The sequence below is a fragment of the Dermacentor andersoni genome, chromosome 2 (genome assembly GCF_023375885.2).
Source record: "Dermacentor andersoni chromosome 2, qqDerAnde1_hic_scaffold, whole genome shotgun sequence".
Lineage (NCBI taxonomy): Eukaryota > Metazoa > Arthropoda > Arachnida > Ixodida > Ixodidae > Dermacentor > Dermacentor andersoni.
In genome coordinates, this window is record NC_092815.1 from 185,345,797 (window position 1) to 185,366,681 (window position 20,885).

General features: G+C 47.2%; 3 protein-coding genes across 3 annotated transcripts; 1 reads left to right on the forward strand and 2 right to left on the reverse strand.

The window, feature by feature from the left end:
* Nucleotides 1-875: 875 nt before the first annotated feature.
* On the reverse strand, nucleotides 876-5,623 carry LOC126540827 (uncharacterized). Its single transcript, XM_050187658.3, has 3 exons — nucleotides 5,612-5,623; nucleotides 4,246-4,479; nucleotides 876-1,543 (listed from the first exon to the last, which is right to left on the reverse strand). Exons 1-3 carry the CDS (start codon nucleotides 5,621-5,623, stop codon nucleotides 992-994), a joined length of 798 nt encoding a protein of 265 aa, XP_050043615.3. The 3' UTR covers nucleotides 876-991.
* Nucleotides 5,624-13,634: 8,011 nt separating this feature from the next.
* LOC126529366 (uncharacterized) lies at nucleotides 13,635-16,373 on the forward strand. The gene is made up of 2 exons (XM_050176966.3): nucleotides 13,635-14,682; nucleotides 15,101-16,373. The coding sequence occupies exons 1-2, from the start codon at nucleotides 14,006-14,008 to the stop codon at nucleotides 15,678-15,680; spliced, it is 1,257 nt and encodes a 418-aa protein (XP_050032923.1). The 5' UTR covers nucleotides 13,635-14,005; the 3' UTR covers nucleotides 15,681-16,373.
* Nucleotides 15,709-17,904, reverse strand: LOC140216192 (uncharacterized). The gene is made up of 3 exons (XM_072286604.1): nucleotides 17,277-17,904; nucleotides 16,389-16,551; nucleotides 15,709-16,029 (listed from the first exon to the last, which is right to left on the reverse strand). The coding sequence occupies exons 1-3, from the start codon at nucleotides 17,519-17,521 to the stop codon at nucleotides 15,724-15,726; spliced, it is 714 nt and encodes a 237-aa protein (XP_072142705.1). The 5' UTR covers nucleotides 17,522-17,904; the 3' UTR covers nucleotides 15,709-15,723.
* Nucleotides 17,905-20,885: the final 2,981 nt, after the last annotated feature.

The following is a 20,885-nucleotide window of genomic DNA, read 5'->3' on the forward strand; positions in this document are numbered from 1 at the left end:
ATTGCTCAGACAGGCAGGATTCGAAGAAGACCAGTAAAAACCAGAAACCAGCCTGGAGTACGTCAGGAGGAGGAGGATGAAAAGGAAGGAAGGAAAGGTAGGGAGGTCAACCAGACACGCGTCCGGTTTGCTACCCTGCACAGGCGAAGAGGTTTAAGGGAAGAAATAAAGGAGATGGAGGGAAGGAGGCACTATCGGTGTGATTACGTGCGGATGTCCACAACTTGACGCCTATAATCGGTCACTGAGGCCAGTCGCTTTCATGAAATGTAGCAGTGCCCGCGTCGCTTTGTAAGCCTGTGACGCATGGGGCCATGGTCCGAGAATCTTAATTTCTGAAAATGCTCTGTTATCTAATCTGTTTAACACCCACTGAAGAACGCCGCGTTCGTTGTCATAGAGATCACAAAAATACAACACGTGCTCAATCGCCTCTTCACTGTGGAGTATGTAAGAGTTAAAGTAAAACTAACTGATCTGGTCCTTTAAACAGAATGTAAGCAATATTGAGGTAGGGCGTAGACGAAGTAGATATGAATGATTTCATGAACTGTGAGATTAATGCGGTAGCAGCAGCTACATTCCGCAGATGGACGAATTCCAAGAATGCTTCATTAAATAAGGAAGGTTAATTCACGTGGCGCATCTCTGGAAAGCCACTATGAACTGACGCTATGAATAGTGTTCGAGACGGCGTAGCTAAAATTTTATGAGTATTTAACTTCTGTTATACAGGAAGTTTTAGAAGCTGCTGTGATTTCAGTAGTTTCCACAGCTCTTTCTAGAACTCGCGAAAAATTCTCTCACATAAGCAGTGCAACCACTGCCTCATTAGGATCTTCTTCGAGAAGTCATATCAACATCGCAAGGAACAATGAAGGAGCAATTTCTTTATTGAGGCTCATTCAGCTGGAAAGATCTCGAATAAAAAAATTGCAATCAAACCAAAGGTCACTCGCACGTACTGCTTTCCAGTCATCGCACAGCATATTTATCTGCGACGGCGAAAGCCCTGGTGACCTGCAGCCAATCCGCCGTAGCCAGCTGGCCCATATCCACCTGGAGCATAACCAACCGCACCGTACCCTTGTTGGGCGTGACCCCCATAGGCGTGGCCACTGATAGCCGGCCCATTTGGAGGGTAGCCGTTGCGCCCGTAGCCGCCGTACCCGAAGGCTCCAGCTGCGCTACTGGAAGGGCCGTATCCGTAACCACGGAATCCGGCGTAAGCGTTGTAACCGGGCACTCCTGCGCCCGCGCCATATGTGTTCTGAGCACCACCAGGAACCGGTGGGACAACTGGCGATGCGTTGAACACGACGTCCGCGCTGGCTCCCGGTGCCGTGCCCGGCTCGTTGGTGTCCACTGTGGCGCGGAAGCCGTTGGCGTCGGCGATGTAGTTAACGCGCCGGAAGAGACCGTTTACATCTCGGTATCCATACGAGCCAGTCTTCACGTTGTTGGCGTCGCCCTGCTCGCTACGGAACTGCCGGTTGCCGAACTCGTCTGCCGTGTCGTAGCCAAAGCTGTACGGCTGAGGTGGCTGGGAAGGAAAGGGTTTTATCTTACTAACGGAATATTTTTGGGAGTCTGATTCCGTATGTAAGTGATAATTCCAACTGAAACTTTGCTGCTGCGTCGAGTGGGCTGCGCCTACCTCCAAAAGAAAGCTTAGTCACTGTTGTCTGCGAAACTCGTTTTTGTATGCGAATCTTAGCTACTGCGTCTTAGTATAGGGAAATGGTAATAGAATGCCTATACAAAATTGGCAGTACTGCAACGGCGAGCTGTTCGGTTGCGCGAACTTCTCAAAACTATACATGGGACCTTCTACATCATGGATGCGCTACAACATTCTTAATATTAGAGACTCTTACAAAACAAAGATCTGCATACGGCCATTTAAAGAGATCTCCAGCAACACCGAACTATTTTCAAATCGTTACTTGAGTAGAGACACAGGATAGAGCCTACGTCGCATTTCAAGGGCAAAATATGGCACGCAAACGATCGAATATGAGACTATGTGTTTATGTAGCACGTACCCTTACATTGTTGACGAAGCTATAAATTGTAGAACGATTCACAAATTTAAGCATGTAATACAAGACATACTATATTCTGATCACAGCATGTTTAACGAATGTTAATGGAGTTTTAAATTTTTTGATGTCCATAGTGATGTTATAAATATTATATTCTGAATGTATAACCTTTGTCATTAACATAATGTTGGTATTTCTTGCAGTGCTATATTTATTTAGTTACTTGCAATTTTGCAAATAATGGACACTTTTCAATGTGGTTAAAATTTTGCTGCGAATAGTTTTGATGTTTTCTGTCTTATTAGTTGTATTTTGTTTTATTACTAAACTGCTACTTCTGCTGCTCCAGCGAGGTAAAGGCCTTAGTCAGGAAGATTACGCCTTCCTTTTGCCTTACCTTACGTGCGAACCTTGTATTTGTTTTGCCCAAATAAATAAATAAATAAATAAATAAATAAATAAATAGACAAACAGCTGAAACAGCCAGGAATCGAGACAATGAATAGGGTTGGGTGGCAGCGCAACGAAAGTGGTAACGCCACTCGGAGCACTGCGTGAAGGTGTAGCTGTCCGTTTTTCCCTAGGACATAGGTGAAAAGAATTGTCGTGCATTAGGGACTATTTTATGTTCCAAGTGTCATGGTTTCCATATTGCAGAAAATTACAGCTTGGTTTATACCCCACTTTACGCATGCGGAAATTGATTCAAAGGTTCACAAATCTCTACTCGAAGGAAGTGTTTCTCTACTTTTTGCTTGTTTTGCTGGCACGGTGATTTCCCAATACTTGTTGACCACGACTATAAGCCAGCGGTGCCTGAAACAACGCTCATTTTAACACCCTTATAGATCTTTGCCTTGGTTTCGTACGCGCACTAACAATCCTGCTGCACACAGTGACATAAATATCGTATAATACAGACTTGTCACCTTGATGTTATAGTAATACAGGTCGCTAATATAGATAGCTAGCGACATGGTAGAATAAACGACAGACCTACGCCGGAATCGAGCCATAGGCTCCCCGAATATGCTGCAGCCCGAATCGCTCAGCTGACATTTACATTGTCGGTGTGCAATCTGTTACATCTAGAGTTCCTCGCGATTTTGGAAATGTTACAAAAAATTCTGACCGGAAAAGTGCAGTTGTGCCGATTGTAGCCACATGGTTTAAAAAAAACATAAAATCGTAGAGCGTACCGCGAGATAGGCTCTTCAAAATTTTACTTCATCCACTCTCTTATATAACAATAGATTAAAGTAAATGTAGACAATTTCTATAGACATCCACAGTTGTATTCGTCGCTTGTTTCCTTCCGAGATACTATGAAGGCCCTCGATTTTGCCTTCCACAGTGTATATCCCTTTCGTAGACGAAAAAAGCTTTCGGCTTCTGGTAGAGGCCGTACTTGTTCATTGACGCATTTAGGGACAACACAAAGGTATATTACAAAAGCTCCGCAAATATTTAGCGCCCGTGCTTCACGAGCACGTTCGCCGAGATCTCTTGAAAGTTATTCCGTGACAACAGCTACTAAGGTAAAATTCGTAAAATGTCGATTCAAAAGACAAGCTTGACAGAATAGTACATGCATACAATCTTTGGCAGCTGACGTTAATGTGTCCAGGAAAAGGGGAACATTCCGACTGTGTTAACGACGCGTGTTTACGACAAGGGTATAGGTTTTTGTGCAGGCAGATAACTTATTTAAGAAAAGTTATCGTGTCCTGTGCAACGCAATAGACAATAGCTTAAAATCTGCTTTGTTCCTCTTCTGCAAGAGTGTAATATGCAGTTTCAAAAGTGTATGCGCCTAAAGGGTACCGCAAGACCGATATATGCTACGCAATAAATATTTAAGTGGCATTTAATGACACTGCATAACCTTTTGGTGTAACGCTATCAATATTTAAAGAAACGGCGCCTCCAATTGGTTTACAAAGTCAGCTGCTATGCAGCGTCCCGCGACCTTCGCTTCTATACTGACCAAAATTTCAAAATTAGAAGGTGCCGAATTTCCGCTTGTCGCACCCGCATTTCGCGATATGTGGTGCACGAAAACAATGCTTAAGTGGAAACCGCTACCGTCATTCGTTTTGAACCCTTAAAGTTTACCACGAGTCATTTTACTCGGTGGAGTTGCACTCATTCCAATGCTTGGAAACAGCTACGCGCGAATTTTACTGAAACCTGCACCTACAAAGGAGGAAGCGCCGTATCCCTGGTAAGGTGCGCCGGCCGTAGCAGCGTTGTAGCCGCCGTAGCCTCCGTATCCACCGTAACCACCGTAACTTCCGTAGCCAGCATAGCCGGGACCCTGGTTTCCTGCTGAGTGGTGCTGGAGTGCCCATGCCTTGGCGACAAAGCAAATGAGAAGAAGCTTTACCTGCGAAAAAAAAAAAAAGAAAGTGCAGATAGCATCATTTCCAGCGAGCTACATAAGAAAATTATACGCAAAGAATGTCGGAGCTGTGTCGATACTTAGTAGACAACCACCGGGAAATATTGTGATATCCGTTGAAAGGCGGAAGAACAAATGCAGAAACGAAGAAAGGAATGTAGTTTACCGGCACATAATGCTCCAAAGAGTGCAATTCAGACATTGCTGCTATGCTTAGGCGAATGCGATAATCAGCACAGAAAATTGCCGTAAATTTCAAACATCATGCCAACAAACGGTTCCGCATATAGGAAAACATTATGTCGATATCACGCACTCTAGGAATCAGTTTCAGCGAAGATTTTCTTGGTGTTTGTAGGGAAGACGTTCTCTGAAGATGGAAGCACAGCACACCCCAAAGTTGGGCACATTTTCACTGGGAAGGGCGTCGCTCAACCTACACGTGGGGTGCTCCGACGCCGCAGATACGGCAGGCCTAAACCAACCGTGTATCGCACACACTAGACACCGAACCGAAGTCGGCCGGTGCGAAGTGTTCTTCGTGTTAGTTGCTTACACTTCTAAACCACGCAGTCCACTTCCGCTGCTGTCTGATGACTGCGTATCCAAGCGACCCTTCACTATGTATGACGCTCCTCGGTTTCGCGTTTGGGAAAAGCTGTTCAGCGCACTCGTCGGTACACACGGGCCCCCGATGTTAACGCACTGCGCGCACACCACGCCACAACGAACAGAATGCCGCGACAGTGGATAATCGGTAGTATGTGGCCTGGTTCTTCGTCGTGCGCAGCGTGGTAGCGGACTTGTCTCTACTCGGCAAGACAGCCAGCGCCCGACGTTTCGGGCGCTGGCCGTGCAAGAATGCAAAGAAAGCGCCACTTTAAAAAAAAGAGAACGTTAACTTTAGCTTGCGGTAGTTCTGGAAAACGTACTCGCCGTTGTCAAACAGTCAAGCCTTGAAAAATCCTGGCTCGCATCGTGGTCATTAACGCTTATTTCGAAGCTTGGCAAATAATTTGGATAGAAAATAGATATGCCAACAAACCAATGATGAAAAATACATCGCGGACGCTTTTAAAGCAGGCACTAGGGCATTGGGGGAGGTCAATATGGTATTAGAAAATCACCAGATGGGCTATCCGCGCTGAAAATGCGATCTGCTTACCTTGGATAACATTTTGAACTTTTCTCTGTGCTCAACGTCGTACCCTCTGGAACGTCCGTTGCTTTTGTGTAGAGTAAAGAAAGAAGGCGAAGCCGGGCTTCTGCACTGGTGCCTTGCTTCCAGCGCCGAGCTCTTATATTGCGAGCGGGACCACTACCGCTCGAATGTCGCAAGGGCACGTGTCGAGTGTGCTGTCGTTACAGTTCCCCACATTGTTGAAATTTAATTTTTCGCGCGTCGTGCCGCGTGCTTGCCCAATCCGATGGGCTCCTCACGGAATGCGCTAGGCACTCTGCGATATTTCTTGAGGGAAGGTAGTGTCAACAAGCATGAAGGTCGCGCTTTTCGTCATGCAGCCGCAAGAATGCGAAAGCTCGTGACGTGACTCTTACGTGACCTTTGCTCCCTGGATCTGTTGAAGCATACTCTGTTTACTTGCGGTGGCTGGTCAGTTCGCTTTTGCGTAGTCACTTTGATTTAGCGGAAAGCTTTACCTCGGCAACAACTCGGATTTTTCTATACAGATACACATTTAACGCCGAACCAAATGCCCTCATCAAGCGACCGCTAATCCCATTCAAATTAAACTTGTTAGTGTAAAAGAGAAAACTAAATTCTACCGACTGTATAAGGCCTCAATTTTTTTACAATGTTCGCAAGAAAGCAGCAACCTGACTGAAAATGAATCGCAAGGTTAACCAATCTCTACCTCAGTTCTAAAAACAAATATGTGAATTGGATCTGTTAAAACACCTAAATGCAACAAATATGACATACGAGCTTAGAGCTGACGAGAAATTGCCCAGATGTTTATGGCGGTTCTGTAAACTGTCCGCTAACACATCAGTAGTATACTACAGGGTAGAGTATATTCCGTACCTTTTGTCTGCTTCATTTTTCTCAATGATTGAAGTTTGCACAATTGTGATATCCTTCTTTGTTTTTGCTTTCCCTGTGTTAAACCTAGTTTTGAATTTGATACTTCAGTTTCCTGAAAACTTGCCATCCTTAAGCTTTATCCTAAACCGTTTTGATGACCTCGTTATGATCTGCCTTTTTCTGCCTTTCTTTATTTTTTTTGTACCGCAACAAACTTGATGTAATTCTCTGCAGTGTATGCCGACCATAACGATTATCACGGTTCCCATATATTTAGGTAAGAGATACTCAGGTAAAGCTTCCGCATACAGGAGACAGTGCATCGCACCACGCATTTGGTTGCCTTTCCTTGTGAACGTTGCAAAACAGGTAATGCACTAAATTAAAACGAAAGCAATTGCTTAAACGCATCATGACATTTGCCAGTTTACAAGGAGCCTGCGGTAAATGACGCGGAAAGGTAAGCGGTGGTTGATTTGACAATTATTGGAAAAGAAGCAAGACCTGCATGGCCATTGCAGCAGTGTCGCCTTTAGACTGACACCTGAACGACTGTATTTAGGGGTTGGCATGACGGGAAGGAGAAGCAGGTGCAATATAGAGTATATAGAGTAATGAAAGGAGTGCAGACGAAAGTAATACGAGACGATTAAGAAAACTTACCTATCTAGAACGTTTTGAACATTTTGCCGAATGGCGGTATAGTCGGAAAAAATCAATTAGGTTTATCCACGCAACATGAGCGTCACTTTAGGAAGGTTCAGGGCGGGTATAGAGGTTTGGACGCTGCAGAACGCCTATCGGCTTTTGATACCAAATTCTAAAGAGCGCCCTTTTTCACTTGTGGAATATTACTTAGCCAGGTGCTTAGCGTTCCTTCTGGCGAGGTTTAGAACAATGTCCCCAAGCAGCTATTGATGCTTTTCACGTGCAGTACACCACGACTACGATAAAGTACTCGTTAATGAGTGCCTTAGAAGGAAGCTTGACCTGAGACTCTCATATGTTTAATAAAAAGGTGGTGAAGATGATTGACCTCTTAAGTCCAAAACATTGTCTACCCTCGTCTACGCAAAAAGCTTGCCAGCGCTCGTCTAGTGAGGACATTTCTGCGTTTGACATTTATAATAGGGTCAGCGGAGCTGCCCCAAAGGTAGAGCTTTACTCCTAATAATCAACGCAGGTTTTATAGCGCACCGAAATCAGCGCCGTTTTGCGCGCTGCTGTTGTTATTTTTCCTATTTTTATTGTGTAGTGCAAACATAACAACAATATTTGAAGAACTGGTTTCGGAAGTTTATGGAGCGCAGACCTGCTCAAAAGAAAAGGAAGTCAGAGCGACAAAAGCAAATGAAAGAAATACAAAGAAAGGCAAAAGGAGGAAACGGGGTGAGAAGAAAGTTGCATTGGATACCGTAACTGTGCGCTAGTTCATAAAACAGTAACTGGTGCCCATTTGATGAGAAGATTGTAAAGTTAACCCAAACATTGAAAGCGATGGCAAGACAGTTTTCTTTAAAAAAACACTAAAGACGAAGACGAAGTCGAAGGAACACTTACGACAGGACTGGCGCTTCGACTTCGTCTTTAACGCTGTTTTCTGAAAATTGTGAATTTGAACGAACTCGCCCAAATCAAGGTATCGATGGCAAGGTTTAGCGCTGAGCTGAATGCGTCTCAGAATTAATAAATACGTTAACTTTATTTCCCTTCTTTTGTAATGGAAGGGCCCAGGAGGCGGGGAGAGAGGGAGGTCCATGTTCTCCTGTCCCAGCTAAACGCTGACTTTATGAGGCATTTCGAGGTGTCGCACCTCGATGGTCCACCCCATAGCGAAGGAAAGCCGTCCGTGATGTTCACCGCCGAAAGAAAGGATTGCAGAAGTTTAGGTTGACGTTAACCACAGTGTTCTGTGCACACAACCGCTCAGCAGTCGTGCCTAAGACGTGGGGTGCCCCGCACATTAGCGTTCCTGCTTAGAACGCTTATGTGCGGGGCATCCCACACCTGACGCACGATAACCTCCGACCCATCTCGCTCACGTCCTGCCTGGGCAAGGTGCTGGAGCACGTCCTGCTCAACATGTGGTAAGAATACCTGGAACGAGAAGGGCTTTACCCGGCCACGGTGATCCGCTTTAGACAGCACCTAAGCACGCAGGACGCGATGCTGCAGCTCAAATATCAAATCATCTACGATGGCGGCAGCACCCGCGACAACAAAGCAATCCTAGGGCTGGACCTGCAGAGCGCCTCCGATAAGGTGAAACACTCGACGATTCTGTGCCAAGTCTCCAAGCTCAACATGGGCGAAAGATCCTACAACTACATCAAGGACTTCCTCACGGACAGGCCCGCCGAGCTACGAGCAGGCGACCTACAGGCGCAAGAGGAGAAGCTCGGGAGCACCGGCACGCCGCAGGTATCCGTCATTTCGCCGATGCTGTTCAACCTGGTAATGATCGGAGTGGCCGAAAAGCTCGCGGACATCGAAGACATCAGGTACATCATCTACGCGGACGATATCAGGCTGCAAGCCGCCGTCGACGCAATAGAAGACCAGATATGGAATGCACCGGACTAAGATGTTCGCTGAACAAATCGGAGCTTCTCATACTCCCACCTACCAAAAACAGCAGAGGCAAAACCAGACAAGGCGAACACGAAAAAATTAGAATCGTAACGTAATCCGGCAACGTGATCCCCGAGGTCGGAAAAATGAGGATCCTAGGCACGGTCATCGAAAAGCACGGAAGAAACGGCGAAACCATCAATCATATCACGGCAAAAGCAGCCAACGCGATTTGACTCCTCAAATGAGTCACTTCCCGGAAGGCTGGCATGAGAAAGGAGAGCCTAATTAGGCTCGTCCTATCCTTCGTTTACGTCGCGTACGTTGCAGCCTACCACATATGGCTGCAACAGGAACGTAACAAAATCAATGGGATCATCAGAAGAGCGTACAAGACGGCGCTGGGCCTGTTGGAGTCCACGAGCACGACCCGCTTTTTACAGCTCGGGATACACAATACGCTCGAAGAAATAGCCGAAGCGCAACGGACCTCTCAACTGGAGCGACTGCCCATGACCAAACCCTGGAGGAAGATACTGGACGACCTGGGATTAGGACGCTCGAACGAGGTGAAGATGAAGCTCCCCGTCCCCGAAGAGGACCGACGCCAGACCAGAATCGACCCCATACGGAAGAACATGAATCCCGTGTTCAACAAGGGAAGAAGAGCGGCGAGGGCCAAAGCTCTCTTCGATCAGCACGCCAATGACTAGCACGCGCGGTACTTGAACGCGGCCGAATACCAACGGAACGCCTTCGCCGCGGTCGTCATAGAGGCGTCAGCCGGCGCCACGAGGACGGCAGCGAGCGTGAGAAGCACCGGAGCGAAACAAGCGGAGGAGGTAGCCATCGCCCTGGCCATCGCCGACGCAGATTGCCACACGGTGCTGAGTGACTCGAGAGAGGCGGTGCGACACTTCCGCAAAGGCCAAGTCTGCATGGAGGCCGAGCGCATCCTGCGAGCGACCAAACTATAAAACAGAACAGTAAGACTCAAGTGGTTCCCGGCGCACGCGGGCGACGCGTCGGAACGCTATGAGAACCAAAATGAGACGGCACACGTAGCGGCGCGAGCGCTAACCAACCGCACCCCGGCGACAGACCGTCCGGCGACAGACCGTCCGGCGACAGACCGTCCGACGTGGTTCGGAACCAAGGACCGCATGACGGACTACAACGAAATCACGAAGGCCTACCGCCTGGCTCGCAGTACTCTCCCGCACCCGAGGCTGAGTCGAGCGGAGGCGATACTACTGAGACAGCTCCAGACCGGATCGCTACCGAGCCCGGGACTGACGTATCGCATGTACCCCGAGACATATCCTACCGATAAGTGCAGAATCTGCCGGAGGGAGACGGCAGATTACACGCTGTTGTGTATCGCACCACTGGCACGAGTTGTTGGAACCTCAGTGCTGACGCCCGTTATTGCAAACGGGTCGCAAGCCCCAAGGGTAGCGTTGGCCTGGCGGCCTGGGGCACTGGAAGCATCCGAAGGTCCCGGCAAAGCATGAGTCGACTGGTAACAGAACAACTGGTTTATTCTAACATCGCAAAAGAGCGGGCGGTCAGGTCGACCGAAGTGAGAGACGGGAGAGCACGTAACTCAACAGAAGAAATCGGAGCCTCTCTCTTGGCGTCCGGGGGCAGCTGCTCTTATACTTTCGCAGTTGAGGGCAAGAAGGAAGGCCTCGTGACGAGACCACGTGACGGCGGGTACGGACAGACTGAGAGACATGTTGAGACGAGTGTAGTGACTCAGCCGCCGGCCGGGCGCCGGACAGACCTCCTCGCTTCACACTTGGGGAGCTCCTCTCCCCGGCTGCCGCGCTTTGACAAGCGTGGGCACACACACACACACGCACACACGAAGACACGTGGCACTGAAACACGCGTGGACGCGCTTGGCGGGGAGGCGTATCGGCGGCGCTGAACGGGCCAAAATGTCCGCTGCTTGGAACGAAGCCCCGGCGTCCGTTGCATCCGCGCCGGCTATACCGCGCGTCGTAGGCGAAACGTAACAACGCACGTCTTGTGGGACTGCGTTAAAAATCCAGAAGAAGCAAAATTAAGAACGATCCCACCACGGCTCGAGGCAGCCGCGAAGAGCTACGACCGAGACGAACAGCTCTGGGCCGTCCAGGAGGTCCTCGGGGCGCTCGAAAGGCAGGGACCCAGCGAGCCGGCAACGGCGAGCGGAGACCCGCGCCGAGTAACAGCGGCTTCGTAGATGACGTAGGCCCTCGTCGGGGTGCGGGAGCACCCAACTGCAGGCAGAAATAAAGTTGGCTCCAATACACTCCAACTATCGAGAAACGAAGAAAATAATCCGTGACAACAATGGTCTACCGGTTATCTGCGTAGGGCTTATAACCGGTCGTCCATTACAGTTACGTAATTCGTGCCAAGGCAACGGGAGCGTAGTCGAGAACGGCATAAATTTAGTTGGCTTGATGAAATTAGGAAATTACACCTTTCTAAATCGAGTGCTCTACCCCTACTCCACAACCTCAGTATATCTGCGACGAAAAAAGGGTGGTTATCGCTTAGTCTCCGTGTTCATCGAATGCCTTTAGCATGTGATATCAAAAACATCATCTGAAACGATAAAATTCCTTGCGTGGATAAACTTAAGCCCGAAAAGCGCCAAAGGGCGAACCTTTCAAGCAAGACTGATGGTCGTCGCGTTCTACAATCTCGCAAAGAAAAAAAAATATTTTATAACCATTTTTAGACTGTGCGGCACAGCGCGAAGCGGGACAGGGTGCACAGGAAAAAACGAGGACAAGCGCTTGTCCTCATTTTTTTACTGTGTCCGGTCCCGTTTAACGGTGCGCCACATAGTCTAAAATGAAAAACCACCTAGCCCAAACCATCGACCTTCTAAGTTACTTGATAACCTTCCTGCGTTATACACAGCATTTTTCTGGGTAACATTAAAGGTAGCATAAAAAGAGAGCAGCTCCCTCTTTATTTGCGTTACACCTACTTTAAAGGTACACAAAGGAAGATTAAACATTAAACAGCGTACCTAGTCTTCTCCCCTCCAGTCATGGCTAACCGACGGCCAGGTTAGCGAGAGATTAAGGAAGCTGCCCCACACGAAGTTGAATCCTCCTAATGATTTCTCGTGATCAAATGTGCTACGCGGTTAAGCGGAGAGTGCAAAAGAGTATTAAACAACTCTATGGCTTTGGAAGTTTGTGAGAGCGCACGGTAAGCTGCATCTATGCCGAAAAAAAAATGCGAAAACACCCGTGTACTTAGATTTAGGTGCGCGGTAAAGAACACCAGGTGGTCCGAATTCGCGGAGTCCCCCACTATATCGTGCCTCATAATCACAAAGTGGTTTTCGCATGTAAATTACAATAATTAAGTTTTTTTTAGCTCCAGTTGTCGGCTACCTTCAGGTGACCTTGAGCCAAAAGCAAGAGCTGTTATCCGGGCGCTCAAAGAAGAACATACGGGCAACAAGTCAAAACTTAAGCAGATAAGGTCTCTGGCCTCTAACAGTTTGTACAGGACCGCATCACATACGCTAGGCACTGTCGAAACATGTTACAGAAAATATTGCTTCCGTGTTCTTTCTGATGTTCACAATATCACTCGAGCTATAACTTCTCGTACGCTGAGGTTTTAGTTGTCATGTAGAATAGCGACTTTCAAAAGGCAGATACATGGTGCCATACACTTTATTGTCATCTTTTGGTTCTCAGACAGCGTTGGCTGTGCTCTTTCGAACGCTAGCGGCCCGTGAGCTGCGCGGCCAGGCCTAAGCGAGCAAAAAGTGTCTCAAGGAAAGACACCTTGTAATGATGCCATTGTAGGCATAGATACTGATGTTTGCTCACGAAGCAGGGAGCATATCGCTTCCGTATCTCAACCGGTGCTGCGCGAGCCCAGCGCAGGCGATGACTGGCTCGTACATGGTTCTCCGAGTCGTCGTGCATGGGCCTGGTTGAGAAGGTTAGAACTGAGAACCTCCTGCAGGCTAAATATAATACGTCGGAGTGTTCGCGCGAGGGTCAAGATGGACCTGAAGATATCAGGGCTCCTGAGGTACCAGGTTTGGTTTCAATAAAGAGTATTGAGTTGTCCTTACTGCGTTCCTTGAATTTAACAAAGGCAACTGCTCGTGACCCTATGTGCACTTGGGAGGGCTCAGGCATGTGTACCCCACCAACTTATGGCTTTAAGGATCCAGAACATCCTTTGTGTTTTCATGCACTCGTGTGTGGTTCGACCACTGGCACTGATGCGGCAACCACGCATTACAAGGTTCCCTACCTTAGAACGCAGGCAGTGACTCGGTCGACGCCATCCAAAGACATTAATGCCTGGAGCGATATGGTCACGAACTGGCCAGTGCACTCTGACCGAGAAGATAAAGGTCTAGTTCGCTTGATATGGGAAAGAGTCACCTAAAGAAGCCGATGCTTCGCATATGACTTTTCACGGATTTTGACCTCGGACTTGGTAACCTTCAACTTGATGGTTTATAGTGTGTTGTGATAGCCTTTGATGCTACAGTTTTTATTCTGTAGAGTTGTGGTGGTATTTTTGAATTATACCTCTGTCACACAAGCACGCAAAAACTCTTTTACCTAAGCGGTCCTTTACCGAGTTGAAAGACCTCTAATTAAAAGGAGTTGCGCTGCAGACACACGGCGCGGGCGATCTCCTTTTATCGTTTCCTTCCGAACACGCTATGGAAAGCATGGCGCTAGATTCTGAAACAAAACCAGTTAGAATAAACCAACGTATTTCAATATAGAAATTAGAAACGTACTATAATATGCTTGTTTTAGTGAATTTAGATACAGTTTATTCGAAAAGGTTAAATTAAAGAAGATTTAATAAGGTAGCTTCAAGAGTCTTCGCAGAAGTAGCAAATTTTACATGTTCGTCTAGCAACCTTGGGCCACTGTTTACATCGGAGTCAACATGGAGGTCGAGAATATGGGGGACTGCACGGACACGAAGGAAAAAGTCGAAATAGCATGCATTTTGGCAAGGATTCTTGCTGCAGAGAGCGAAGCAGACGCCGCAAAGGCAGTCAAAGACCGTATTAAGCGGCAGTTGCTACTCAACGGGTGTACATTTTATGCCTTGGCGCTTCCCACGAGAGTCTGCAACCGATCGACGTGGGCTTTCATCCGCCACGAAAAGTGGTTCGAGGAGACTGTGCCTCACCTCGGTGGCCACAACTTCAAGCAGTCGTTTCGAGTGAACCCCTCAACGTTCCGGTTTCTCGTGGAAAGTCTGCGCCATGTGCTCGAAAAACAAGTTACCAACATGCGTGACCCGATCACTGCGGAAAAGCGTGTCGCCATTGGCCTCTACAAATTGTGCTCTTCTGCCGAAGATAGAACTGTGGCAAACCTCTTCGGCGTTGGGCGCTCATCCGTCAACGTCATTTACAGAGAGTTTTGCGCAGCTGTTGTCTCTGTGCTCGAAAGTGACTGGATCAGAATGATTACTGAAGAGGAAATGCCTAGGCACATCCAAGAGTTCGAAGCCGTGTGCGATTTCCCTCAAGCTGTCGGTGCCCTTGATGGCTGCCATTTCCCTATTTCGCCTCCAAAGAAGTACGCCACCGACTACTACAACTACAAGGGTTGGTAAGTGGCCACGATTTAACTTATTTCATGTAAGTGTTCTGTTTGGGCCCATTTTTATAGTAGTAAAAAAAAGTAACTGACTGACCCATATTTTATTGCTAAGTAAAATGTTATTCAATTTTACCAGCAGCTCTTAAGAAAACGCGTAATTTGGTTCGCAGTCTTGCAGTGTTTAGCAGCGACAATTTTAATGCGACGACGAAAAGAGTTCTCCGCAGGACTGCAACTCCTATACGATGTAGAGTACGCTAACAGCGACCGGTTGTGGCATTATGTGAAATAATGTAATCCGAGCTGCACTCACAGCTATTAATAAAAGCAAACTGTAAAATCGCATCACAGTAACTAAAGGCAGTGAACTCAGCAGTGCCATGCTGCACTAACCTTTATTCACTTTGCACTTTGTTTTTTCTTGCAGGCACAGTATTATCCTACTAGCATTGGTCGACCACAAGTATCGATTCAGATACTGCAATGTCGGTGCCCCAGGACGCTGCCACGACGCACATGTGTTTGGTGTTTCACGGCTGTCGAAGATTGTCAACAGTCCCCTTTTCAAAGCACCTGTTGCCGCAGTGGGTACCACAGCAGTCCCACCGATAATATTATGCGATCAAGCATTTCCACTAACCCCAAACCTCATGAAGCCATTTGGACACCGAACTGTCATCAGTGAAGCTGAAAGGAATTTCAACTGTCATTTATCTGGAGCAAGGAGGATAGTTGAAAACGCATTCGGAAGGCTAAAGGCCCGGTTCCGTTTCATTGCGAAAAGAATGGAGTGTTCTGTTGGCAATGCCCGTTTGGCTATACGAGCATGCTGCGTGCTCAATAACATTTGCGAGCACTTCAACGACAGTGTCCACCCACAGTGGTTAAGTGAGGTGCAGCAGTCCAATGCTACATTTCCACAGCCATCACGCAGAACAGAAGCTGAAATTGGAAATGCATCCGCCATCAGGACAGCACTTGTGGAATATTACAAGCGAAGGAACTGAACGCAAGAGTCCCAAGAATCAGCAACAATTGTGGAACACCATGTCAGTTTTTACTAAAAAACTTCAACATTGCATCTACAAGTTTCTCTTGCAACTTGAGCCCCTCTTTACGGAGATCCATTTCCATTTTGTGCGCATCAGCAAACTGCTCTCTCTGCCGTCGCTGCTCCTCAAGCATCCTTTCTTGAAAGTCGCCAGCCGGTTGCCTTCTCTTCCTGCGGGCACATTCGGAACTGCCACTTGCGAGGTTCCTGGATTCAACCTGTTGTACTGGCGACTCGGAAGGTGAACAATCTTCGGCGACGTCTTCACAAGAAGCAGAGCCGGAATCAAGCATGTCGAAGATCAGCTGCGTTTGAAGAAGGGATCCGAAATACATTGACCACATTAGTTGATGTGTGAAGCGGTAAACAATTAGTTCAGGGTTTTTACTTGCAAGAGAGCTGCCTCTCCTTGCGTGTATGTATTCACGTTTTTTTATTTTAGAGTCTGCATTTTTTTTATTCTCCAAACAGCGCACTGCCAAGCTTGCAAAATGAACAGCGCGTGAGCACAAGCAGAAATGAACCACAGTATTAACAAGAGCAGTCCGCTACACTGCAGGGTTGTGCAGATTATGGGCTTGGCAGCACAGCTGATGCTACATTATGTCTTGAAATTTAGTTGACTGTAATAAAGCATATATAGTCTCCACTATGCATTTCTTACTTCTTCGACGGAGGCAGTGCTGCTTGTTGTGCTCTCGCTGCACCCAGCCTCTTCCATTAAAGATGTATCGTGAACAGGCAGGGATCCTAGAAACCTATGGACTTCGGAGAAGAATGGCCAGCTCGGCGGTGATGACCCTGTTGTCATGTGTTTCAGGCAGCTCCTGGATAAGAAAACGAAAGAACTAAAATTTTATATACTCAAAATGTAAAGATATACACAGAGCAAAACGTTTGCCGATAGATACAAACGCGACTTGATGGTACAGAAAGCCTGAGAAGCGAAGGTAACCCTTTTTACTCGAAAAAATTTAAAGTTTCTCATGTTTTCTTGTCTGAGAACAACGCTTGCGCATGGTCCGAGAAAAATGCAAACCGTAGTCACATCTGCAGAAATGAAAACATGCAGACGACTTCCTGCTTCGTATTATATGTTGCCGTGAGAAGGCGTACAATATAATGTGAAATGCGCCTGTCCATAAGTTAAGGTTCCCGTTATCTTGTGACGAACGAAATCATGCTATTGACGACCTGCGCGGGTTGTCATTCTTCGCCGCATGTGAAGGCGAATTTGCGTTTACTCAGACCGACTCGCACTGTAAAGGAATTGCAGAAACAGCCTTTAGCGCGTCGTCGACTTTCGTGTGTGCAGGGCGCAGTTCAGCCCTGCAAAATTCGACGCTAGCTGAAATGAAGGGTCTCTGCCTTAAAACCTTCGTTACTACGGCTCCGTCCGCTAGATTAGGGTTCCGTCGCTGCCTACTACGGAAACAACGTTCGATGCTGAGGTCGCGACACCACAAACGAGAGCTTGCAGCTTGCGACCACAGCCTGAAGCCGCTTCAAGGTAAATTTAGCGCTCACAGCTTACTGCTGTGCTTTGTCTTACCTGTAGGTCTGTCCCAGGTTCTCTATCTTGCTGTGCACTTGCGCCTTTGTGCGAGGTACACCCATGCTCGTCAATGCTTGTGCAATGCCATCGTAAACGCCTCCGTTGTGCTTCTGCGCACGCAGCGAGGGCAGGTTGTCTTCCCATAACTTGATTAACGCCCAGGTGTCTCTCTCCGACCACTGTACCCGCGGTTTTCTTTGGCGTGCCGGAGGCTGTTCGTCGGTACCGCTCGCCGTAGCCATGGTCGCAGAAAATGGCGCGAATTTGCATCGTCTGTTAGCGTCACGTGATATTTTCGAACTGCTTACGAGAGTGCCGTGCAAAAAGTGCAAAACTGCGCCTACTTAAGGTTCAACGAAAGACAAAACCCTTTTTTGTGATGTGTACACTTGAAATAAAAATGCACTTTTGCTTCGTTTCTTTATTGCATGATAATTACTGGTGCCCACTGCGTTGGAGGCTACGCCTTTCCAGCCGTAAAAGAGATCGGTGATCTCCGGTTTCGGAAAAGACCGCTTCTGAAAAAGAGATTAAACTTTGGCGTGTGTCTGCGGATGCAACTCCTTTGTGTGAGATGTCTTTTTCTTCAAATGCCTTTAAAGTGCTCGTGTGACAGGGGTATTAGTGCCTTCCGTTAATGTCTTTGATCTGTATGCTCAGTGAACTGTGCAACTGTGTGGACTGTGCATGAAGCCTTACAGCGCAACCTCGTGGACAGACAATGACTGTAGTGTTGTGAACTATGTCGCGCACTGAGCGGCAGTTTTTCTTCAGAAAAACTTGTTAAAAAAGGGGGCTTATGTGATGTGTGGTGCGCGACATGGTGCGGTGATCAGGACGGTCAGGAGCAGACGACAAGGACTGCGCGCGCCGATGCAAATTCCGTGCTGGAAGGAGAAAATCGACAACGCCGAAGAGCGTCCGGCACGTGAAGGCTAGGCGCAAGAAAAACAACTAAAAGAAGAAAACGAAACCAATTAGGAAAGACCACGGGGTTTCAGGCAGCCAATCGGAGAATGCCTAATCGGCCAGAGAGAAGTAAAAGCGTGGTGCGCTGGCAGATAGAGGAGACGCAGGGGAGACGCCGGGAGAGTTCCAGGAAGCGACGCCAGGAGGAGGTCAACCACCGGGAGTTGAAGACGGGCCCTCGGGTTCCGGACCCGAGCCACCAGGACTTCACCCGACTGGGGCCTCCTGCCAGCCCTTTCCTGTGCGTCGCCCGTCTACCCGAGCGTGCCGTCAGCTCCTCAAGGCCGGTGAGCTTCTGTGCCCGTGCGCAGGACAAGAGCAGTCGGGCTACGGGCCCGAGCTCTACACCCCGCTGCCCGGCCAGAACGCCGCCGCCGTCTGCTCGTGCCACCAAGCCGCCTGCTTTACCTCTCCAAGCCAGAGCTGGCGCGCTCCGGTCGCCCGGTCAGTCAACTTACACCACGACCTTTGGTGAGACCGTCGCAACTCCTTTCGCCAACTTGTCGCCGCGTCTCCACATTGACACTGTTATGCGTCCCTGCCGTCTTGGCAAGCCCGGACTCGCGCACTAGTTAGCTTCACACTAGCCCCAAATGTGTCTTACCGCCGTGATGTCTATTTGAGTGTTTATTTTATTCTTTCTATTTCTTTCTATCATTTATTTTAAGCCTTTTTTAGTTCCATAAAAGATTGTGTGCGTGTTCGAAACCAACGGCTTTGTCCTCAATTGGGTTCACGGAGGCTCCGCCTAAGAGAACCGCTGAAACCTTTGAGTACACGAACCGTTGTCCCCATATTTGGGCATCACACCACTCCCCTGCTATAATGCTTCGACGCTGCAGGGTGTACTGTAAATAAATAGAAAATGAAATGGTGCTATTCGGGCTGTGCTCCATTCACTCAGTAATTCAGACAACAATAATGAAGCTTGGAATATTATAACAAGGAACTTTTATGAGGTTACAGAATATCTAGAGAGAAACAAGTAAGGAATATTGTCAGGCCCCCTCTAACATTTAGGGTTTAGGTTCAACACCATAGAGAGCACGCCCGCATATGTTATACTATTCCCATCAAATGGGTGGTAGAATGTGCCGTCTATCCTAGTGAGCAATAACTAGCATTCGAGAACACACTGTGAAAAAAGATATTAAATTGATGACCAAATTCTACCTTCTCCTTAACCACCTGTCAATTTCTTGTCATTCTGGACATTACTTTCTTCTTCTCAGCCATGTAATTACAAAACTTACTTGGATTATTAGTAATAAAATTAGGTAGTGAGTAGTGAAAATAATAATCCTTTGACCTACGCACGGCAAGTGCTAGTTTGTCCAGCACTTGAGATGTCAAGCTTGGCTGCGCAGGAGCATTTTTAGTCTGTGAATTTTGGGTTTTAAATGAATGACATCGCGATAGCTCCATTGTGTTTGCCTGTGAACTTGTTTTTTTTATTTGCTATGAATTTATCACGACAATAATGACACGTGTGCTTAAAGCGGGTACAAAATTATTTACATTATTTTCGTCAAAATAAGTTACACAATTTTCCAAGTAATCAATCACGCAAGCCTCGTTCGCGCGAGAATAATCTTTGGCAAAATGGACAAATCATCTTTTGGTTAGTTTTAGCACAGAAATCAAGTAGCAAGGAAATACAAACAAGATAGCGGACAGGCAGCCCCTGCTCGATCAGCACTGCGAATTCAGGGAATTTGCGAGCAAATCAAACAAGGTCCAATGAGTTCTTAAGGAATCTTTAAAAAGTAAGTCAATAATTCATTCACCCACATTTTAATTTGCCAGAACATAGGCTATAGGGTACACGTCTTTCTCCCTCATCTCCCCTTTACCCGCTTCCTATTTTTACGCCTCAATTTGATGTCGCATGCGTTAGCAGGCCTGTTAAAGCAGCCGAATAAATTCTCGTTGTTTGTAAAACAGAACTGCGATGCTACGGATCACTTGTCTACGCAATATATACCTTAAGTAGCCCGCACATGTTGAACCTCGCCTGCACAATAAGCATATGTAAGCGAACACAACAAAGCGTTCGAAGTTATCGGTCTTCTTTGCTTCAAATATTGTTTCAAATAAAATTTCAATTCCTACCAGAATTACACCGACAAGTGCAACTCCAATAGATTTATTTCTAACAAACGCTTCCACTGAAGCGATCATTCCGCCGTTCTTGCCACGCCAGTAAGTGATCACCCACCCATATACCTTGTTTTGGCTAGACACCAGAAAAAACTACAAAAAACAACGCTTTGCCGGAAATAAAATTTCAACAAATAACTTCTGATTCACTCTTGTTTTTCTTAGATGAAATTAGCTCATTAATTTGGGATGACGTGTTATCGACATTTTCGCCTGATATAGCGTACAACTGTTTTATGGAGATCTTACGCTATAATATCTTCTCATAGAGATCTTATGATGACCAGGAAGTCGAAAGCTTTTATGAAGACGTGGAATCGGCGATGGGTAAAGTCAAAACAAAATACACTATACTGATGGGCTACTTCAATGCCAAGGTAGGCAAGAAGCAGGCCGGAGACAAGTCAGTGGGGGAATATGGCATAGGCTCTAGGAATAGCAGGGGATAGTTATTAGTAGAATTTGCAGAACAGAATA